The sequence below is a fragment of the Lithobates pipiens genome, unplaced genomic scaffold (genome assembly GCF_037356315.1).
Source record: "Lithobates pipiens isolate NorthernLeopardFrog02 unplaced genomic scaffold, aLitPip1_a1.2 Scaffold_23, whole genome shotgun sequence".
Taxonomy (NCBI): Eukaryota; Metazoa; Chordata; class Amphibia; order Anura; family Ranidae; genus Lithobates; species Lithobates pipiens.
In genome coordinates, this window is record NW_027507785.1 from 109,118,533 (window position 1) to 109,141,311 (window position 22,779).

The following is a 22,779-nucleotide window of genomic DNA, read 5'->3' on the forward strand; positions in this document are numbered from 1 at the left end:
TATGAGAATTTACATACAAATTAGTTTTTTCAAAAATGTACTAGTATATGGCAAACCCAACATTTTAAAGCTCTTCATTGTGTGGCTTGTTACAAGCCGCACAGCCTACCTGCAATAAGTTCCTTGATCATATTATACAAGAGATGCAAAATCCTCATTAATTTTTATAGAATGGCTTCCATCATAAGTTCCAATAGCACTAAAGATGTAAAGGTTGTTCACTTATGCCGCGTACACATGGTCGGAATTTCGGCCAGCAAAAGACCAATGAGAGCTTTTCTTCGGAAAATGTGACCATGTGGATGCTCCATTGGAATTTTGCTGGGCGAATTTCTGCCAGCAAAAGATTGAGAGCAGGTTCTAAATTTTTCAGACGGAAAAAGTTTCTTTCAGAAATTCCAATCGTGTGTATGCAATTCCGAAGCGCAAAAACCCACGCAGGCTCAGATTCAACTATGAAGTGGAAGCTATTGACTATTGGCTATTGAACTTCCTTTTTCTAGTCCCATTGTACGTGTTGTACATCACCGCGTTCTTCGTGGTCGGAATTTGGTGTAACCCTGTGTATGCAAGACAGCTTGAGCGAAATCCCGTTGGAATTCCGTCAGGAAAACCATCAGATCTTTTTACGAACAAAATTCCGATCGTGTGTACATGGCATTAAAGCGGAGCACAACATGAAGTTGGGCAGCACAGTGGCTAAGTGGTTAGTACTTCCATCTAGCAGCAATAGGGTTGTTGGTCCAAATCCCAACCGGCACTAACTGCATGGAGTATGCATGCTCTTGCTGTGCCTTCATGGGTTTCCTCTGGGTAGCAATCATTTGAAGCGAATGTTAGTACATAAGCTGTGTACATTTTATTATGCAGTCATGTTTAAATTGTAGTAAATACAGGTTCACCTTTTATGAACATGCACTCTGATTAAGTAAACAGACTATTCACCTTTAGATCCTCCTAGTAGATTAACCCCATAATATTAGCATTGCACAGAAGGCAGTGGCCATAGCTATATCAGCCTGCTGCTCTCCTCTTCTATGGACTGTTTCACATGGACTTTAGTTTGTATGATAGCAGTGACAAAGCATTTGTAGAGCTTACAGCAGTCTTTGTAAAAGCTTCTGAAGTACCATTCAGCTCCAATTTATAAATGTTGAACAGAACTTAGTGGGAGTGTTGATTGTCACTTTGAGCAAGCTGCTAACAGACTTCAGCAAGCTTTCAACAAGCATCAAAAAGTTCTGAAGCCTGCTAGCAGCTTGTTTAAAGTGGCAATCAACACTTATATTAGGATCTGTGTTTAATATTTACAAACTGGAGCGGAATGGTACTTTAAAAGCTTCAGAAAGGCTTGCTGACAGCTCTGCAAATGCTTTATCACACCTTGCTGTTCACACTGCACTTATATAAGCTGAAGCAGACCTACCTCTCACCCCTTTTTTTTCCTCCCCTGCAACAACTCCCCCCTTTCACCCACTCCTTTTTCTCCTGCCTCTACCTCTCACTCCTTCTTTGTTTCCCTTAGTCAAAGATGGTTGGCAAGGGAATAGAACGTAAGTGTGCAGTATTAGTGAGGGCCCTGTATAGTTTAGGAGATTTCTTTATCCAGGTCTATACTGAGTCTTGTAGCAGAACATCTAACTGCACCCACTGAAGGACCTAAAAAAAGATAATATGTTTACCTCTGCACCTTGATTGGATCAATGAGACTGCACTGACCATTAATATAGAGTCAGTGGGACCTCAAATCACTCCCCAGACTCTAGGAGCTTTAATAAATATAACATGCTTTCACTTCATTCTCAGTGTAACGAACACCATAAATAGCATACAGGGTACGGTGTACAGCCAAATCAATTCTCCATGTCTCCCGGGACCTCTACCAGACATCATCTCAATACTGAGCATGTTATGTTTTAATACAGCCACAGAAACTGTTACTCTTGCAGAACTGAATTGGAATGCTGACCTTCTCAGACATTTTTATCATTGATTCTGATGTACATTCTGCTGTATATATTATTAGCGCTATGTAACAGAAAAACCTGACCCCATATATAATCAATGTTGTTTTCAAGATTAGATAGGCTAAGGCACTGTTTCTCAACCTTTTTTCAGTCAAGGCACCCTTTAAAATTAAGCAAAATCTTGAGGCACCGCAGTAGTTAATAGTTTTACATAATGCAGCAGCATCCATACTCGAAAGACACCTAACATTAGAGGTGATTTATTTTTCCAAAGCAAATATACCTTTCCACACCGGTATTCGCTAGTATTCCAATGTTTCTCTTCTCACTCATCTAAGTAAAACAAAGATGCTGTGTAGGTGCCCAACGTCCTCCTTATCAATCAAGTCCTTGGTTGTTAGGACGCTGATGGCTAGAAGGTTGTATTGGTGCACAATGAAAACGTATGGCTTTGTGTAACTAAAAGGCATGCTTGATCCACCAGTTAGGTTGTATACAGTTTTTGGGCAATTTGTAGGCATTTTGCCAAGGCACCCCTGAAGAAACCTAAAGGTACCCTAGTTGAAAAGGGCTGGGCTAAGGGAATATCTGGGTAGGTCAGTGAATTCAGACTGCTTAACTAAATTATGAGTGAGGGACATGGGCTACAGATGCTAAGCAGGATACCCATTCCTGAAAACAGTGAGGCATGTATACTTATTTTTATATTTTTTTTAGACATGTAACAAAGATCTCGTTCATGTAAAAATGAAACGATTAATGTGTGTTTTACTGCTACTTCGCAATGCAAGTTTATTAGTCAGACAACTTATTGAAAACAATTCTGTTCTTAAGTGGCTAATATCTCAATTGTCTGTTAAAGCTTAAAAGAAGAAAGCAGCAAGATACATTCCACAGTCTGTAAAAAAAAAAAAAAATGTAAGTTTCTTAATCTGATTAATACTGAAATAGCTTCCCAGCAGCATCTCGAAAGCCAAGTCACAGACAACAGGGAAGCACCGCTATGTTTAATGTGAGAGCAACTGTCAGAATGTTGCAAAGACCATCGCTCCTGCACTAACTGCAGTGGTCCTCCTCTGCAGCCTGTGCTTTGGATTTTGTGCTACTGCTGGGAAGTTATTTAACTTTTTATCACATTAAGACTGCATTTACACTTCGCATAGCGGGAACTCGCATTCCCCGCATGTTTTTTTTTTGTTTTCATGACAGTGTAGGGCAGCCTATTCACATAAATGGGCTGTCCTACACTTGAAAAACATCCCAAACTAGTTCCTATATCATACTGACTTTGGCACATTTTGAACAGCACATTTTCTGCAGGACAAAACACCCATTCTTTTTAGCACTGCTGACTAAATGGGGCCTCTGGACTTTACATTTAAACTGTTTTCTTATTGTGGAAAAATCTTGATACTAATTTTAAGTGATATTAAACCCAAAAACATATTACACTATAGCCTACCAGTTCTTAGATGTGGGGGCTGCATTCATTTTCTTTTTTTTACTTTTTTTCCTTTATTTTCACCAGTAAGCCTGTTATTTTTCAATTTCCTTTAACAGACCAAGCTGTCAAGCAAAAGCCGCAGTTGATAGTTAAGACAAACCATTTAACACTGACAGGGGTGCTTACAATGATCAGCTTTTATTCATGCATATAAATTCTCTATCCAAAATAGAAAAAAAACCTGTGTCTGTAACTGCTAAAACGTGGTAGCCGGAATTTGACTTCTATGTGGTCATAAGACGGAACTACTGTGCATGCAAATGGAGATAATCGGTGAGAATTCCCCAGTGATGTATCTGTAGGGTTTTTTGGGGTTAGGGGTGGATAGGGTGTGAAGTGTGCTGGGGGTTGGGAAAATGAAGGAATGAAGGTGATGTGTGGAGGTCTACAAAGTGGGACTGGGGTGGAAGATTAGGGAGAATTATGAGGAAAAGGAGACCACGGGGGGAAGGGGGCAGTCTGGGGAAAAAGAATAGATTTTAGGGTGACAGTCCCCTCTCTCTTCCTAAGCCCCTTGATATGTGGTAAAAGAGGGAGTGCATGACCAGCAGTGCAGGTATGCTATGCAAAGATAAAAGTGATGGGGAGCAGGAAGTTTCGTTATTCACCCAGGGCTTATTTCTGCTCTTTGGAAAGATGGCATGGGGTCCAGAAATGTAGATATTTCTTTTCTTGTTTTTTAAAGCTATGGTGAGATTTTCCATCTGTTGAATTTTTCATTATCTCATGAACCACTCCTTTTTTCACATTGCAGAAATTAAAGCTTTTGTTGCAATTAGAAGTGAGCTCTGGTCTCCCTGCTACAACAGAAAACAAATCAGTGGCCAGACATCCCTTTGGATCTCATGGGCAGAGTCTATCTTCTAAATATGATTTTCCTACCTAAATTGTTATATATCCTAGCCAAGGCCCCTACAGAATACCTGTCTACATCTTTAATAAAATAGACACTATGTGTGCTACCTTGCTTTGGCAGAGATGAAATCCTAGGATGGTTTAGGAAAAACAAATTACCCACACACAGTGAGCTTAGCTATTCCACATTTTCATACTTAGCCTTGTAACTAGTACATATCAATGACTAGCATACTCCGACTAATGCAAGCCTCACAACTGAAACCACCATAGCGACCTCTTATGAATCCCTGCTAACAGCATATAGAAGCACAGTGCCTCCCCTTAACAGGAACAACCATGCTAAATACCTCCCTCTCCATATTCCTCTATATATGAAAACATTTTTTTAGGGAACAATGGTCAAATTCACCTCATAGCCCTTGACTGAGGGTGGAAGTTGTGGTATCTTTCTATTTGACTAGTATCTAGGATTTTGTTATGCTGAAAAGATTGATAATAGAACGTGTTAATACTGTTTCTCTGGGAGCAAGCTAATGTGCAAAAGACAGGCTGTGTTGTTGTCCCCTAAGTAAATCCCTTTAAGTTTGTTGATTAGGTTCTGTATGTTCTTCCAGTAGCGTTATAGAACAAGACAGGACCAAAACGTCTGTGATAGGGAGTCCTCAGCCTGAGGACATCTCTAACATCCAGGAGACTGAAGGTAACAGCCCTGGAGCCTGCCGGAGATGGAAGACCTGTATGCAAATTACATGATGTAGTAATTTCTGGTATAAAAGTTTAGTTCAGATCTTACCATTTTTGGAGAAAATGGGGCAGAAGTTATCTGAAGGGGTCACAAAATGTTGTATAAGGCATGTCTGAGCTTGTCAAGAGCTTGTAGGATGCCTTTGAATGCGCTTAATGTGGTATGGTCTGACAGTCAGAGCAAAGACTATGAGTCAGAGCAAAGTATGGGATTTCAAAATAATTTACATAAATCATATATATATATATATATATATATATATATATATATATATATATATATATATATAACAGTGGGATAAATCATATGGTAGAAAAGAGAGGCTTCATGTTGCAGTATTCCAGTTAAAAATGTATTGAAAAACTTCTTAGGCACTGACGTCCAAAAAAGACAGTGAACAGTACATTCAAATGGCTGCGGCCAGTCCCAGTCGATGCCTTGTATGGGGAAACGTGTTGGGTGGAGCACTTGTTTTTGACGTCACCACATATCAGCTGGCTGGCTTGAGCCACAGCCTTTTGAATATACTGTTCACTGTCTTTTTTGGATGTCAGTGCCTAAGAAGTTCTTCAATACATTTTTAAATGGAATAGTGCACCATGAAGCCTTTCTTTTCTATCATATGAATTATCTCACTGTTGAAGATTTACTGGATAAGGATATCGTAGCTACAGGACAACTATACCACTGTAGAGGTCGCTGTATTACAAGGATCCCCGTATTGGACAAACCATTGGAGGAATATCCCTGATCTGAGTGATCCTGTGATGAACTTGTTTGAGCTCTATAATTTGAGATCCACGTTTGTTTTATATTTTGTAAAGAAGCATCAAGTGATTTCTTCAGTGTCCTGCAATATCGCTCACTATTGGAACATCTTGTTTTGGACTTTTTGTGTCTTCAAAGTGTATTGTTATCACATATTAGCATTGCCCTTCCCTTTTATATTAAGAGAGTTACGGTGCCTTGCGAAAGTATTCGGCCCCCTTGAACTTTTCAACCTTTTGCCACATTTCAGGCTTCAAACATAAAGATATAAAATTTTTATTTTTTGTGAAGAATCACCAACAAGTGGGACACAATTGTGAAGTGGAACGAAATCTATTGGATTTTTGAAACTTTTTTAACTAATAAAAAAATGAAAAGTGGGGCGTGCAAAATTATTCGGCCCCCTTGCGTTAATACTCTGTAGAGCCACCTTTTGCTGCGATTACAGCTGCAAGTCGCTTGGAGTATGTCTCTATCAGTTTTGCACATCGAGAGACTAAAATTCTTTCCCATTCTTCCTTGCAAAACAGCTCGAGCTCAGTGAGGTTGGATGGAGAGCGTTTGTGAACAGCAGTTTTCAGCTCTTTCCACATATTCTCGATTGGATTCAGGTCTGGACTTTGACTTGGCCATTCTAACACCTGGATACGTTTATTTGTGAACCATTCCTTTGTAGATTTTGCTGTATGTTTGGGATCATTGTCTTGTTGGAAGATAAATCTCCGTCCCAGTTTCAGGTATTTTGCAGACTCCAACAGGTTTTCATCCAGAATGTTCCTGTCTTTGGCATCACCCATCTTCCCCTCAATTTTAACCATCTTCCCTGCCCGTGCTGAAGAAAAGCAGGCCCAAACCATGATGCTGCCACCACCATGTTTGACAGTGGGGATGCTGTGTTGAGGGTGATGAGCTGTGTTGCTTTTACGCCAAACATATTGTTTTGCATTGTGGGCAAAAAGTTTGATTTTGGTTTCATCTGACCAGAGCACCTTCTTCCACATGTTTGGTGTGTCTCCCAGGTGGCTTGTGGCAAACTTTAGACGAGACTTTTTATGGATATCTTTGAGAAATGGCTTTCTTCTTGCCACTCTTCCATAAAGGCCAGATTTGTGCAGTGTACGACTGATTGTTGTCCTATGGACAGACTCTCCTACCTCAGCTGTAGTTCTCTGCAGTTCATCCAGAGTGATCATGGGCCTCTTGGCTGCATCTCTGATCAGTCTTCTCCATGTCTGAGCTGAAAGTTTGGAGGGACGGCCAGGTCTTGGTAAATTTGCAGTGGTCTGATACTTCTTCCATTTCAAAATGATCGCTTGCACAGTGCTCCTTGGGATGTTTAAAGCTTGGGAAATCTTTTTGTATCCAAATCCGGCTTTAAACTTCTCCACAACAGTATTACGGACCTGCCTGGTGTGTTCCTTGGTTTCATGATGCTCTCTGCGCTTTCAACAGAACCCTGAGACTATCACAGAGCAGGTGCATTTATACAGAGACTTGATTACACACAGGTGGATTTTATTTATCACCATCAGTCATTTAGGACAACATTGGATCATTCAGAGATCCTCGCTGAACTTCTGGAGTGAGTTTGCTGCACTGAAAGTAAAGGGGCTGAATAATTTTGCACGCACCACTTTTCAGTTTTTTATTTGCTAAAAAAGTTTAAATTATCCAATAGATTTTGTTCCACTTCACAATTGTGTCCCACTTGTTGGTGATTCTTCAAAAAAAATAAAAATTGTATATCTTTATGTTTGAAGCCTGAAATGTGGCAAAAGGTTGAAAAGTTCAAGGGGGCTGAATACTTTCGCAAGGCACTGTATATATATATTGTTTGGTTATGCACTTTTCTTTTTATACACGTTATTAGCTGAATATTCAGGCTACCATCAGGGTTTACTTCCTCTTTGATTCCCTGCAAAGGTAAAGCATAATGGACTACTATGCATCGCATAGTAGTCCATTATGTGTCACTTACCTGACACAGGAGCCAGGGAAGTCTCCGCTGTCCCCTGTAGTTCCGAGCATCCATCTTCTTGGTGGGTCTCCGTGGGTCTCGCTGCTCCGGCACTGTGATTCACCGGAGCAGCGATGACGTCACTCCCGCGCATGCGCACGGGAGCCGACACTCACGGCATGTCGCCGTGATCTGCGGCTTACCCAGTGCGCCTGCGTGCCGCTGTCTTCAGGTAAATATCTCCTAAACCGTATAGGTTTAAGAGATATTTCTTGGACCTACAGGTAAGCATTAATCTAGGCTTAGTGGTTTGTAAGGGTTTACAGCCACTTTAAGTTGCAGCACCAGTGTGTCATATTTTTATTTGCCCCTACTGTGCATTAGTGTCCGTTTGCCTATGCAAGTCTCCTCTTTAAAATAGTTATAACATAATTTAAAGGGTTATGCTGTCTAGCGACCCCAATACATACAAAAGGTTAGGCAGTTTTTAACCACTTTAGGTCCACCCTATAGCAGTTTTACTGTTACAAGGCGACACCTGTGCGCCGAATCCCATATATATATAAAATATATATATATACACTCACCTAAGTACATGCAGCATTGGTGTGCTGCATCTGTCCCCAACTGCCTCTAAAACCTGCAAAGAACTGAGCGATCAAAGACCACTGATCACTCAGTTCTTGGGCTTCAGTAAGCAGAGAGGGTATGCTGAGAGGCTGAAGCAGCTGCTAGTCAGGCATCTGGGCTGAACATTAAAGTTGAGATCCTAGAGACTGGCCCGTCTAAGTGAGGTTAACCAACAGTGATGTACAGTACCTGCAGTGCAACAGCTCAGGCAAATATAGCCCATGCATTGTGGAAAAGGCCTCTGACATGTAGAGACTTGGGAATACACAATGAAGTGGCTATACTTCCAGATTCCAACAACACTTGGGGGATCAGCCATTTTAATAGAGGCTGATCCTTGTTGTCGCCCTGTGGAGAACATAATGAGTTAATAATGGGAACAGCAGGATGAACAGGTAAAAGTACAGTACAAAAGTACATATATTGTAAGGTTGTGAAAATGGAATCTACTGTCAATATGCATATGCTATGGGAAGCTTACAAATGAAATTTTATCATTTTAGGCTTGAGAGACATTTCAATAGTTCCCAGCACCCCTTTGGTACTTTTAAACATATTTGCCTCTCTAGATAAAAAGCCAAATTGCTAGTGCATAAGTGCTCTATAACAGCTATACTAGAGCAAAATGACAATCTCTTAGCAACAATTTACACTGAAGTAATACTCACTCAAGCACATCTCTGTTGAACTGCTTTTGCCTGTTGCCCAGAAATTCTCCAATCATTTGTCGGCTGAGTCCTTTTCTTTGCAGGAGGAAGTGAGCCACTCCAACTGGGGTGTCGGGTACAAAGCCTCGTTCAATGAGATACTGAACCCCTTTTTCTGGTTTCCTGAGATAACAAACAAAGCCAATGTCATTACTGAAAAGGAGGATTTATTATTTCATACCACATATCCTCATATCATACAAACTGTCATGCTATTTTCTACTATATGTACAGTATGTCTAATATCTATCAAAATGTCCTTCACCTAAAACAGCTTAGTACACATATGGAATACCTAAAAGGGAGATGCTTTACCTAACAATGGCTTTGTATTTCGGTACACCCAATCCTGAGATTGAAATAGATCTTCTACACCATGTAGCCATATCTGGCAGGGAAGAGGACCTAATTGTTCTCTGCTGCAGTTAAGCAACACTTACATGTCTCCTCTGCACCTATAGCCTGTGACTGGACAGTGAATGGAAAAGCAGCACCCCTCAGTCACTATGTTTTTCCTATCAGCATGCTATTGCACAGTAGTGCTTGGCTTCTTGTGCTGCTTCTCCCTCGCTAGTTGGAGCTCTGCTGTGCAGGGAATGGAAATTCTGGTACTTACACCACTTGCATTTTAAGGATGTAATAATTAATACCATGCTGCATTAATTTGTGTCTTTTATATCTGCCTGGCGTTCAGCTTTAAAGGGAGCCTCGATTTTGCCAATTAGAGCAGTCCGGTTAGTCAAAACAAAATCACCCATATTTGTTGTCTGCAGAGCTGTAAAGCTGGTTGAACTAGATTGACTTGTGTCTTTTTTTTCTAACCTGACTAATTATGTCACTATATATACATCCTTCTTATGTAGAAGAAGCTGGCTACTCATGTGATTTGACGTCATTGCATGAAACCCATTGATAAATACTTCTTATATCTAAAACAGCCAGTCTATGAAACAAGCATGCACAGATCCCAGAAGCAGAAAAGTATAATGTTTGTGCAGGGTGCTTTATGGGTCACAGTTAACTAGTGTAATGGATATTCTGCATTGGCAGATTTACTGTATTGCAGCTGACCAGTACTTAGATGTGCTGACTGCATTACTTTTTTTTTTTTTCAACCTTTTTTTACTATTTATTTTCATTTTGCGATTCTTCCGGTAACACAGCTCCAGTCCTACTATGACAATGCTCAGTCCCCCTTCTGGATCAGGAAAAAGGAAAGAAAGTAGAAATATGGAACCCTTGTCAGGACCTGTGTCATTGCTTGGGTCACCTGCTGGTGGCACTGATGTTTTTAGAACCAAAGGGTGTAGCTCTGGTGGCCACCAGTGGGTGTCTCCTAGCAGATGGACCATACAGGTAATTAGGCTGCACCTGATAGGACTGCAGGAGGTATATAAGCCCACCTTGCACTGAGGTCCAACGCTTCAGTATTTTCCCTGCAAGCCATATCCCTGCCTGAGCCTTATCTGTTCCTGTTCCTTGTACCCTGATCCGGAGGACCTGTCCCCTGGAACCTGTTCCCTTCTGCCACTAACTGGCTTCCTGCTCCCCTTGTCTCTTGTCTCTGCCTGTCTTTCTCATGTGTGTTCCCCCCACTTGTATTTAATTAGGATTTTCATTGTTACGTATATTTTTCCACTTGCTTGTTATGATTTACTGGTGTTGGTATTGGATATGTGTCTTTTTCTTAACAAACATATTGTTTACTTATTCATCTGGTCCCGATTCCTTAAAGCGGAGTTCCACTCAAAAATGGAACTTCCGCTTTAAGCACTCCTCACCCCCTTACATGCCACATTTGGCATGTAATTTTTTTGGGGAGGGGAGTGGGGGCTTCATTAGGAGGGGGACTTCCTGTCCTACTTCCTCCTTCCTCCTCTTGCCTTAGACGGTCCCTCCCTCTAGGCGATCTCCTGGAACACGTGAGAGATCCCAGGAGATCACCTGTCCCCTCCGGGAGCACAGCGTGACTCGAGTATGCACCATGCGTGCCCGGCTGTGAAGCCAAAAGCTGTCACGTCCGGGTGCCCAGAGTGGCAATGGAGGTGCCAGCGGAGAGTAGGGGGAGAGGAGTGACGCATCGCTGGACCGTGGAACAGGTAAGTGTCTGTTTATTAAAAGTCAGCAACTACACTTTTTGTAGCTGCTGACTTTTAATAAACATAAAAAGCCTGGAACTCCACTTTAAGGTGCAGTCAACTGATCTGATTACCCCTACTGGATGCCTGCATATGGTATTCCTGACACTCTGCTAAGACATATTAGGCTCTGAAATTTAAACAAAGATAAAGATCCTCATTTAGCCAGGAGACTGTAATTTTCAAATTATTGGGCTTAGCTGTAAATAACCGTCACATATTTTTAAATATTATCCCGTTGGTAGCTTTGAAAATTGAGCATGTAAAACAAAGATATAACAGTTCTTTAACTACTTGCCGACTGCCTTCCGTATATATATACTGCGGCAAGGTAGGTCAGCTGCGCAAACCGGCGTACCTGTATGTTGGTCCGTGCGTGTGGTAGTGTGGATGCACCGGCGGCGGCGTGCTCATGGCCCTTCTGCGGGAGCGTGGCCACGGCATACACGATCTCCGCCAGCCACCCACAATCGCAGTACAGAGAGGAAAAACGGGGATCTGCCTATGTAAACAAGGCAGATCCCCATTCTGACAGGGGACAATACTGAGATCTGCTGTTCTTAGTGATCAGGAACAGCGATCTCTGTATTTTCCCAGTAAGTCCATCCCCCACGCAGTTAGAACATACCCAAGGAAAACAATTAACCCCTTGATTGCCCCCTAGTGTTAACCCCTTCCCTGCTAGTGTCATTTATACATTGATCAGTGCATTTTTTTTAGCACTGCAATAATGTCACTGGTCCGCAAAAAGTGTCACTTGGGGTCAGATTTGCCTCAATATCCTGTGCCACTAAAAATAGCAGATCCCTGCCATTAACAGTAAAAACAATAAAAAATAAATAAAAGTCCATAAACCTATCCCCTATTTTGTAGACGTTATAACCTTTGTGCAAACCAATCAATATACACTTATTGCGATTTTTTTTTTACCAAAAATATTTAGAATACATATTGGCCTAAACCAATGAAAAAAAAAATGTTTGTATATTTTGTTTGGATATGTATTATAGCAGAAAGTAAAAAATATTGTTTTTTTTTCAAAATTATCAGTCTTTTTTTTGTTTATAGCACAAAAAAAACAAACAAACGCAGAGGTGATTAAATACCACCGAAAGAAAGCTCCATTTGTGGGAAAAAAGGAGATCACATTTTTTGGGTACGTCGTTGCACGACTGCACATTTTTCAGTTAAAGCGACGCAGTGCCATATCGCAAAATGGCTTGGTCCTTAAGGGGGTAAATCCTTCCAGGGCTGAAGTGATTAAATACTTACTGGGCTATTGTCAGGGCCTGTATTGATGGAATCAGTTTAGGATGCTTGTGAGATCATTCAGAATTTATTGACATGCTTGAAACAAAAAAACAAGTTCACTGCCACAGGCCCAAAAGAAGCCAACTGTCATTTACATAGTAAGGGTCAATGCAGACTGGGCTTAAAAAAAACATGAGTTCTTTTGGAAGAAAAAATGCTCATATAGAGCATTTTTGTACAAGCGTTTAGGAGTGTTTAGCATTTTTTCTGCCAGAAAACACTCAAAAACGCAAACCAGAGTTATTTTTTTATCTGCCTCTAAACGTTGTGCTTAAAATATGCCTCTAAACATCCTAATGTGCATGAACACATAGGACAACACTGAGCGGCTACTACAAGCAAAACTCCTGTACAGGCAGCAATTTTTAAGCCAAGTGTTCATGCACCGTAAAAGGCAGGTTTAACCAATCATCTTCTGTGTATTAGGCCACAATTAGATGTTCAGCTAACACTGTTGAACTTCTGAAAAGTGATCCACAGTGGATCTCATTTCAGAGGCGCTTGATAGGTGATGAGGAGGCAATATGTTGCCTCCTCACTGCATGTTTAAATCCCCTGTAAATGCAGCACCACAGCATCACAACAGTGTGCATTACACGCAATTGTGGGGTGGCTGCAGCGTGGCTCTATTTACTTGAATACTGTTTTTAACGCTCCCAAATGCAAATGTGAACACACCCTTAACCACTTCAATACAGGGCATTTTCACCCCCTTCATGCCCAGACCAATTTTTAGTTTTCATAGCTGTCGCAATTTCAATGACAATTGCGCGGTCATGCAACACTGTACCCAAATTACATTTTTATGTTTTTTCCCCACAAATAGACATTTCTTTTGGTGGTATTTGATCACCTCTGTGCTTTATATTTTTTGCGCTATAAACAAAAGAAGAGCAAGAGTTTTGAAAAAAAACACAACATTTTTTACTTATTTTGCTATAATAAATATCCTAAAAAAAATAACAAATTTTTTCCTCAGTTTAGGCCGATATGTATTCTTCTACATATTTTTGGTATAAAAAAATTGCAATAAGCGTATATTGATTGGTTTGTCATTTGTATTTATTTATTTACTAGTAATGGCGGCGAGCTGCATTTTTTTTTTGTGACTGTGACAGATATATCGGACACCTTTGACACATTTTTGGGACCATTCACATTTATACAGTGATCAGTGCTATAAAATTGCACCGATAGTGTAAATGTGACTGGCAGGGAAGGGGTTAACACTAGGGGGTGATCGAGGGGTTAATTATGTTTCCTAGGGAGTGATTCTAACTGTAGGGGACTCACAAGGGGAGGAGACTGATCGGTGTTCCTCTGTACTGAGAACACACCATTGGTCTCCTCTCACCTGACAGGATATGGATCTGTGTGTTTACACATACAGATCCACGGTCCTGCTGTGTTCAGGGGCAATCGCGGGTGCGCGCCGCCTAGACGGCCGGGAAGCCGAGGATGTCATATGATGCCCACCCAGTATGGGAGATCCCTCCTGCGGACATCATATGACTATGGGCGGGTAATGAAGTGGTTAATGTACAGTATAACTAAAGGCAAAACTTTTTTTTTCAATTTTAGGTAGAATGGAGAGGGATTAGAACACCTGTAAGGGTTTTATTGCTGTTAATGTCCTCTTTCTAGGGAGATTCACCCTCTCTATTTGTCATGTTTACTGTTATCACTAAAAGTGAAATATAATTAAAAATTTTGGGTTGTCACCAACACAGGAATATAGGGGAAATCTTCAAATGGGCATACTAGTTCATGTGACTCTGATGAAAACCACAGTTTCTGTCACTTTAGAGAGTTTGACAGGAATCGAGGGTAAATCTCTCCAATTGCACACCGATGGTGAAGAAAACTGACAAGGGTTATAACCCTCCCTTACTCCATTTAAAATGAAAAAACATGCTTTGCCTTGAGTTCTAATTTATTTCCTCATGGCTCCTATCATAAGGATATTGTAGTGTTGTGTATACATATTTGTGCTGTCCTACCATTATTTCATAATGTTGGAGGCATGCCCTGCAAGCGGTAAACACGGCAACTCTGTAGATTCTACACACACATCATGTCAACTGAAAACATTGTATTAGCAGGAGGCATTGTGTAAAATGCTGTACTTAGTCTGCAGGCTGAAATCACTATATATATGTGATAAATATGTATGTACAAGGTGGTGGAAATCATTACAGGCCAAACAAGTATTATATGCAATCATCTGCAAATATTATACATTTCCTTAAAGCCAGCAAAGCAAGGGCACTATAGTATTATTTTTTTTTTAATATCATTATTTAATAAAAAATAAAGTATATATACTGGACATAAAAGTTTACTTGAATTACTGTGAACAAGAGGGTGCCCACTGAATCTTCCACACAGGTATAAGGTAATGACCAAGGTAATGACCAAGGAGATCCTTGCAGTATAATAATATCCAGACACCGAATGACAACTGAGCTTATCACACTTTAAGTTGCTCATAAACACAAGATGACAGTTGCTTTATATGATTATTTTTAATGATCTCATGTCTATACAGTGAACCAGACTGCCTCCGGCCTTCTGCTCTCAGGAGAATGTCAACTGGACAGGCTGAAACCCCCGTTTCCTTTCTATTTTTCCCTGCGAAATAAGTGGCTTTTGACAGTGTCTGCCTGCAACTGTCTCCTAGTTTTCCTTCCATTGCCACCAAAATCACACAAATTAGATTTTTTTTTACCCACCGCAAAATCCTTCTCTTGGAATTTATTGAGGAACACAGAAATTCTTTCACTTTCAGGTTATATTACTGCCTACAGGTGGATTGGATACACAGTGGCAAGCAAAAAAGCCCAGGATACTACCTCTAATGCCGCATACACACCATCTGAATTGTGTGTATGCTCCATCAGAATTTAGCTGACTGAATTCCCGCCAGCAAAAATTTGATAGCATGTTCTCAATTTTCCCAATGGAAAAACTTTCTATCGGAAATTCCGATCGTGTGTATGGAATTCCGACGCGCAAAAACTCACGCATGCTCAGATTCAACTACGAGATGGAAGTTATTGGCTACTAGGTATTGAACTTCCTTTTTCTAGTCCCGTCGTACGTGTTGTACGTCACCACGTTCTTGGTGGGAATTTGGTGTGACCGTGTGTAGGCAAGACAGTTTGAGCAGAATTCCATCGGAATTTAGATGGGAAAACCATCAGAGCTTTTTCCGACGAGACTTCCGATCGTGTGTACGCAGCATTAGTTTAGAAACGAAAGCAGCACTTAGAGTACGAGCATAGACACAGAGGGGTTGGACCTGTACCCCTCAGTGGACTCCATGGTAGGAATTCTATTTTCTTTCTCATCTATTGAGGGACAAAGGAATTCGATCACCTTTGGAATGTCCAAAAAGCAGTCCAACTGAAGCGTGGGCTACTCAGCAGACAAACACGAAGGCTTCATGTACACGGGATGTTTTTACAACCTCTCCTGAGTGATTTAACTTGACAGATAGTAACATACGTTTAAAACGTCCATTTTGCCACATTTATATGCCATGTTTAGCGGCGTTTTGCCGTGTTTTGAAGCATTTCTAGATTGTAAGCTCTAACGAGCAGGGCCCTCTGATCCCTCCTGTATTGATTTGTATTGTAAGTGTACTGTCTGCCCTCATATTGTAAAGCGCTGCGCAAACTGTTGGCGCTATATAAATCCTAAATAATAATAATAATAATTTAGAAAACTATTTTTTTTTCAAAAAACGCCTGTAAACAAAATGTGGCTAAACGCGAGTTACAGCTTTTAGAAGCAGTTGTGGCTTGAAATGCCTGTAAAATCAGCTTCTTAACACATTTTAAAGTGTTCAGAGCAGTTGAAAAAAACTCCCAACTGCTCCTAAATGTACATTTACCAGCAGCAGTGTAAATGAGGCCTAACTGATCAAAGAAAAAACAACACAGAATTGGGCACTGCCTGCAGTTTAATCTGTTGGCGCTGATGGCATGCAAATATGGGGCCTCTTGGTGCCCAGCACCCGCATATTTGCATGCAACATTGCAAAACCAGCTGTGCCGAGAATGTACGCCCTGCACTCTCCCAGCACAGTTACCAGCAGCTAACGAAAAGCGCCCGATCGCTGCGTGTGATTGGGAGTTTTCTGATCATGTGACTGCCGTGACAGCCAATCACGGCAGTCACATGATCATAGACCTTTCCTCGCCCAGCAGCATCTAAAAACTCTTAAAAGGCCGGGAGGCACCAATGCCAAAGGGTTAAAGAGTTGCCTTAAATTTATTGTAAAGTTAAATTTTTTTTTCTTTAAAATAACAAACATGTTATACTTACGTGCCCTGTGCAGTGGTTTTTCACAGAGCAGCCCAGATCCTCCTCTTCTCAGGTCCCTCTTCGGCTCTCCTGGCCCCTCTCTTTCATCGAGTGCCCCCACAGCAAGCAGCTTTCTTTCGGGGGCCCCCGAGCCGAGTCACAGCTCTGTGTAATGATTCAGATATGGAGCTTTGGTTCGTCATCTGCAGCCCTGCTGCCTCCCCTCTGTCCTCCTCCTCCACCCTCCCTCTCGGCTCCTGTGTCAGGCCCGACCCCCCCCCCCCCCCCCCCGCTGCTGTAATAACATGTCTTACTTTAAATAATCTGTTCTTTCTTCTAAGGATATGTCCCCCTGTGTGTGTGTGTGTGTGTGTGTTGTATAAAACAAAAACTATATATACCTGATTTTGTGAGCGCTGATCAGCGGTCACGTGATGCGCTGGCTCTCTCCTCCTCCCCTCCAGACTGACGTCAGTAGGGGTATCTTAGCCCCTCCTGTTGCATCTGTCAGACGGGGAGAGGAGAGAGGCGGCGTGTCATGTGACCACTGATCAGCGCTCACAAATAAGGTATATACAGCTATTTAGTTTATACAACACACACACAGGGGGACATATCCTTAGAAGACCGAGCAGATTTTATAAAGTAAGACATGTGGGTTAGCAAACCCTTTAAGGCTCCTAAGGCCTCGTTTACCTCACCTGTGTGAGAGTTGTGTTTACCCGGGAGATGCACAGGTGTTCCATGCAGGCAGTCCCATTCTTGTCAATTGGGATGCAGTGGCTGAAAGGGCACAGCCACTGCTTTCAATTTGACCTCCATGCACATGCATGTGCTCAGTCCCCAATGTAGACAGTTTAAGCATAAGTATAGTCAAACCATATCTTTTTACCCTTTAATATAGAATATTAAAGGGTATAAACCCCTGTAAGTTAATTTTGCTGTATCAAGAAATTAGATGAAATATATTAAAAGTGAATGATATGCTTCCTTTAGAACAGTTGTATATGTTGAATGGTATGTAATGTAAGGAAATGCACTCTCTCAGCAAATATGTCTCTTCTTAAATAGCATTACCAAACAACCTCCGCATCTGCCCCTTCTTAAAACCATGGGAGCTAGCCTTGCCATATAGCAATTTACTGATGATATATGGGACTTCAGGTAGAAGATTTATCTTCTTCCTCACTCCACGGGGTGCGTTTTTTCTGTCAAATAATCTTTCTGGAAAACATGCTTTCACCATAATACAGTGTTCTGGATTGAGCACAGTGTTAATTAAACATCTCTTTCAAACGGCTATAAATGAAGACAATTCTGTTTTAAATGCACAGGTTTACAAAGAACATCTGACATTCGGGATATTGTATTTCCAGTCACACAGACAATTGATTCGCAGGACAAGGTGACCCACAGATGCCCTGAGACTATGCAGAAAATCATTTCGCCAATGTGGATACCTGACTCCGGGGAGGAAAGTCTTCTCCCCTGAAAAAACATTACGTCTGCAAATGCCTTGTGCTCATCTAAAAAAGAAAATCTGGATGTTACAGGGAGGGATGAAGCATTATTATGGTGAAGAAATATATGTTTACGCACTATATTACCAAAAGTATTGGGACACCTGCCTTTAAACGCATGTGAACTTTAATGGCATCTCAGTCCATAGGGTTCAATATTGAGTTGGCCCACCCTTTGCAGCTATAACAGCTTCAAGTCTTCTGGGAAGGCTGTCCACAAGGTTTAGGAGTGTGTCTATAGGAATGTTTGACCATTCTTCCAAGCCAATTTCTGAGGTCAGGCACAGATGTGGACAAGAGGTCTGTCTCGCAGTCTCCACTCCAATTCATCCCAAAGGTGTTCTATTGGGTTGAGGTCAGGACTCTGGGCAGGCCAGTCAAGTTCCTCCAACCCAAACTCACTCATCCATGTCTTTATGAACCTTGCTTTGTGCACTGGTCCAAATCATTTGGTGGAGGGGGGGGGGGATTATGGTGTGGGGTTGTTTTTCAGGGGTTGGACATGGCCCTTTAGTTTCAGTGAAGAGAATTCTTAAGGATTCAGCATACCAACACATTTTGGACAATTTCATGCTCCCAATCTTGTGGGAACAGTTTGAGGATGGCCCACCAGTGCACAAAGCAAGATCCATAAATTTCGGACAAAAAATCCTAATGAACAAAAATTAAACTGCAGGTGAGTCTAACTATTCATTAAACAGGTGTCCAGCAGACAGTTGATTATAGAAGGGAGTGCTGAGACCAATACAAATGTTTTGGGAACTGATGGCTTCAAAACTGTATGGCGTCGCAAAGGTGAGCAGTACAAATAAAAATGCATGGTGCCCAATCGTGAAACATGGTGGTGGCAATGTCCTTCTGTGGGGCTGCACGAGTGCTGCTGGTGCCAGGGAGCTGCATCTCATTGATGGTATCATTAATTCACAGATGTACTGCTCTATATTGAAAGAGAAGATGCTACCATCACTCCGTGCCTTTGGTCATCGTGCACATGACAATAAATCCAAAACACACATCTAAGGCCACTGTTGCATTTTTGAAGAAGAACAGGGAGAAAGTGATTCAGTGGCCAAGTACGTCTCCTAATCTGAACCCAATTGAACACCCTTTGGGGAATTCTGAAGAGAAAAGTTGAACATCACTCTCCATCCAGCATATATGTGTGTGTGTGTGTGTGTGTGTGTGTGTGTGTGTGTGTGTGTGTGTGTGTGTGTGTGTGTGTGTGTGTGTGTGTGTGTGTGTGTGTGTGTGTGTGTGTGTGTGTGTGTGTGTGTAAAATATCTTTTTTTCGCCCAATAAACCAATCTGTGATTAAAATAAGCCAGTCAAATGCCTCAAAATGTAATATCTGAGGAGCATTTGGATCTTACATGGACAGTGCTACATGGCCAGTGGCCTGTAGCACCTAGAGACTTTGGTAACTGCACTTTGGTTCCATTCTTCTTACTGCTGCCAATACCTAATGTGCAGCTGGGCCTGGGATAAGAGAAGTTTGGGTCTGTGCTTATGTGTAGGCTCATGGTGATAAATGTCCAGAAGGTCACACATCCTAGCTACATGTATCCCAGCTGCACATTGGTCAGGGTATGTAAAAAAAAAAAGGTGCAGCGCTATATCTTAAAACCTTTCATGAAACACTGTGGTAAAACAAAATAAACCTATAATAAACATGTGATATGTTAAATTGTCCTCAATGTCTGTGCAAAAAAAAACATCTTAATTGTGCAAACACTACTGATTATCATGCCAAAATATCTGCAATCTGTAATACTCCTGAATTTATAATAAGGTGTATTCATACAGTGCTGTGTTCAGATGCCATAGACTTACCATTCTAAATCAGCATATATACAGGAATTATTTGCCCCTACTGTGTACTATTGTCAGTTTGCCTATGCAAGTCTCCTTTTTAAAATAGTTTTAACATAATTTAAAGGGTCATGCTGTCTAGCGACCCCAATACGTACAAAAGGTTAGGTAGTTTTTAGCGACATCTGTGCGCTGAATCCCATATATATATATACACACGTGATTTGACCCTTCCAGGTAGGGGACGCCCATGTATATCGCCAGCGGCTCACTTTCGCTGTGATAATACACAGCAGAGGCTGCTGATCTGCAGGTGCAGGCAACTTGCGGTTTCCCCAGCATCCAATTCGCACAGCAGGAGATTGTGACCGGCTCTCTATGGAGCCGGTTTACATATCTCCGCAGTGGCTCCAATGCAATTTGCACAGAAGCCCTGTGTGCCTTTTGGTCCATTTCAGGCCAAAATTCAGCCAACGATTCGGACTGAAATCGGACTTGAAATGGTGAACGGGGACGCACCAGACTCCTGCTGCGAGCCGCTGCAAGCTCATATGTGAACCCAGCCTAAAATATAAAACTCCAGGTAGATATAAAATAAATAAATGAAATTCAGATATTGATTAAAACATTGTAACTGCAATATACAGAACTGTTTGTACAAATACCCAAATGTGCTTTGCTATCAGTTTTTTGTTGTCACTTACACAGCAGGAATCACACTAGTGGAGGGAAGGCCAACAATGTAAGCTTGCACTGCACAATACTGTCACACTAAAGCTGGCCAAACACTTCTAGATTTATTTTGTTTAGTCTGCAGGATGTTTAGTGTGGATTTTCACCCCTGCCACCTACATATTTTATTCTGACAGCCAGCACCAGCGACTGTCAAAATACTTCAATAGTAGTTGCACCTGACTGGATGCAGTCACTGTTCGCCTGTGAATTTTTGTCTCGGCTCCTTTAACTAAAGTCAATTGAACAGTCCACTTTTGTTGAGCCAAGTGGTGCCGACAGGGGCAGAAATTCAAGCTGTGTATGGCAGCCTTTATACTGGTGTTAAATAAATGGTTTATTTGGGAACTTTACTTTTCTGCCTCCTTTAGCCTAAATCAGAAAACCAGTTAGCAACTAAACAAGGGTCTGCACAGCAAAAGCATGCAAATTTCAATTATCTAATAATATCTGTATATGCTCATTCCTATTTTTGGATGTTAGTATTTATTACTTTTTAATACCGTATATACTCGAGTATAAGCCGAGATTTTCAGCCTCTTTTTTGAGGCTGAAAGTGCCCCCCTCGGCTTATACTCGAGTCATCGCTGTCTGCCCGCTCGATCAGCGTGTCGAGCAGACAGACAGCGGCCATTCTAGAATTCAAAAGCCGCGCCTCCGGCTCCGCCTTCGCCTGTGATAGGCGGAACACTGAATTTCCCAGCAGCCTGTGTTCCGCCTATCACGGGCATCGTCTCATCCTCGTACTACGGACGAGGATGAGACGATGCCCGTGATAGGCGGAACACAGGCTGCTGGGAAATTGAGTGTTCAGCCTATCACGGACATCCGATAGGCGGAACAGCAGTCAGTGGGAAATTGAGTGTTCCGCCTATCACCGACGGAGGCGCGGCTTTTGAATCCTAGAATGGCCGCCGACGAAGAGCTGAAGGACGGAGGCTCGGCTCGGGACGGGACGGGCCGGGCCGGGACGGGCCGGGACGGGACGCAGGCTGGACGGGACGCAGGCTGGACGGGACGCAGGCTGGACGGGACGCAGGCTGGACGGGACGCAGGCTGGACGGGACGCAGGCTGGACGGACACAGGCAGGCTGGACACAGGTAGGCTGCACGGACACACACACACACACACACACACACACACACACACACGGATGCATGGACACACACACACACACACACACACACACACGGATGCATGGACACACACACACACACACACGGATGCATGGACACACACACAGGGATGGATGGACCCACAGGGATGGACGGACACACAGGGATGGACAGGCATGTCTCACCCTCGGCTTATACACGAGTCAATAATTTTTTCCAGTTTTTTGGGGGTAAATTGGGGGCCTCGGCTTATATTCGGGTCGGCCTATACTCGAGTATATACGGTATAGTGTATGTTTTCTAATTTAGTGGTTGGTAGAGGAGAATTGGTTGGTCTCTTTTATTCCTTCTACCTTTTTCACAAACAGGAGTTTAATTATTGTACATCCAGCTGAAAGTCAACATACATATAATGTAATGTGTACTTGAAAAAGGCTAGTTTCTGCAAGTGTCTCAAGTGACAGAGATAGCGGCTGCCAGGGAGTGTGACAGCAGCAGATGGTGAATCCTCTTTATGCTGAAATCCAATTGATCTTGTCATAGTCAGGTAAGGCTGGTTGGAGTATGAAGGAAGCTATGAGACAATCTTGTGCAAATTCCGTGTGTAATTTATTTCCAAATTTGAATACTGTAAATTGTTAATGGCTGTCCCAGCTGTACTGCTATGGTTTGCCATAAAGCAAAATGTTATTTTTTTCTCTTTTTTTTT

The 22,779-nt window shown here is 41.9% G+C and overlaps 1 protein-coding gene across 15 annotated transcripts in view; it reads right to left on the reverse strand.

Annotated features, from left to right (window-relative positions):
• IQSEC1 (IQ motif and Sec7 domain ArfGEF 1) overlaps positions 1–22,779 on the reverse strand; it is a 1,458,014-nt gene that overhangs the window by 120,391 nt on the left and 1,314,844 nt on the right. For all 15 annotated transcript variants that reach the window (XM_077452165.1, XM_077452166.1, XM_077452169.1 and 12 more), the window contains one exon: positions 9,098–9,259. In XM_077452165.1, the coding sequence (XP_077308291.1) occupies positions 9,098–9,259 (162 nt within the window). The remainder of the gene's footprint in view (positions 1–9,097; positions 9,260–22,779) is intronic.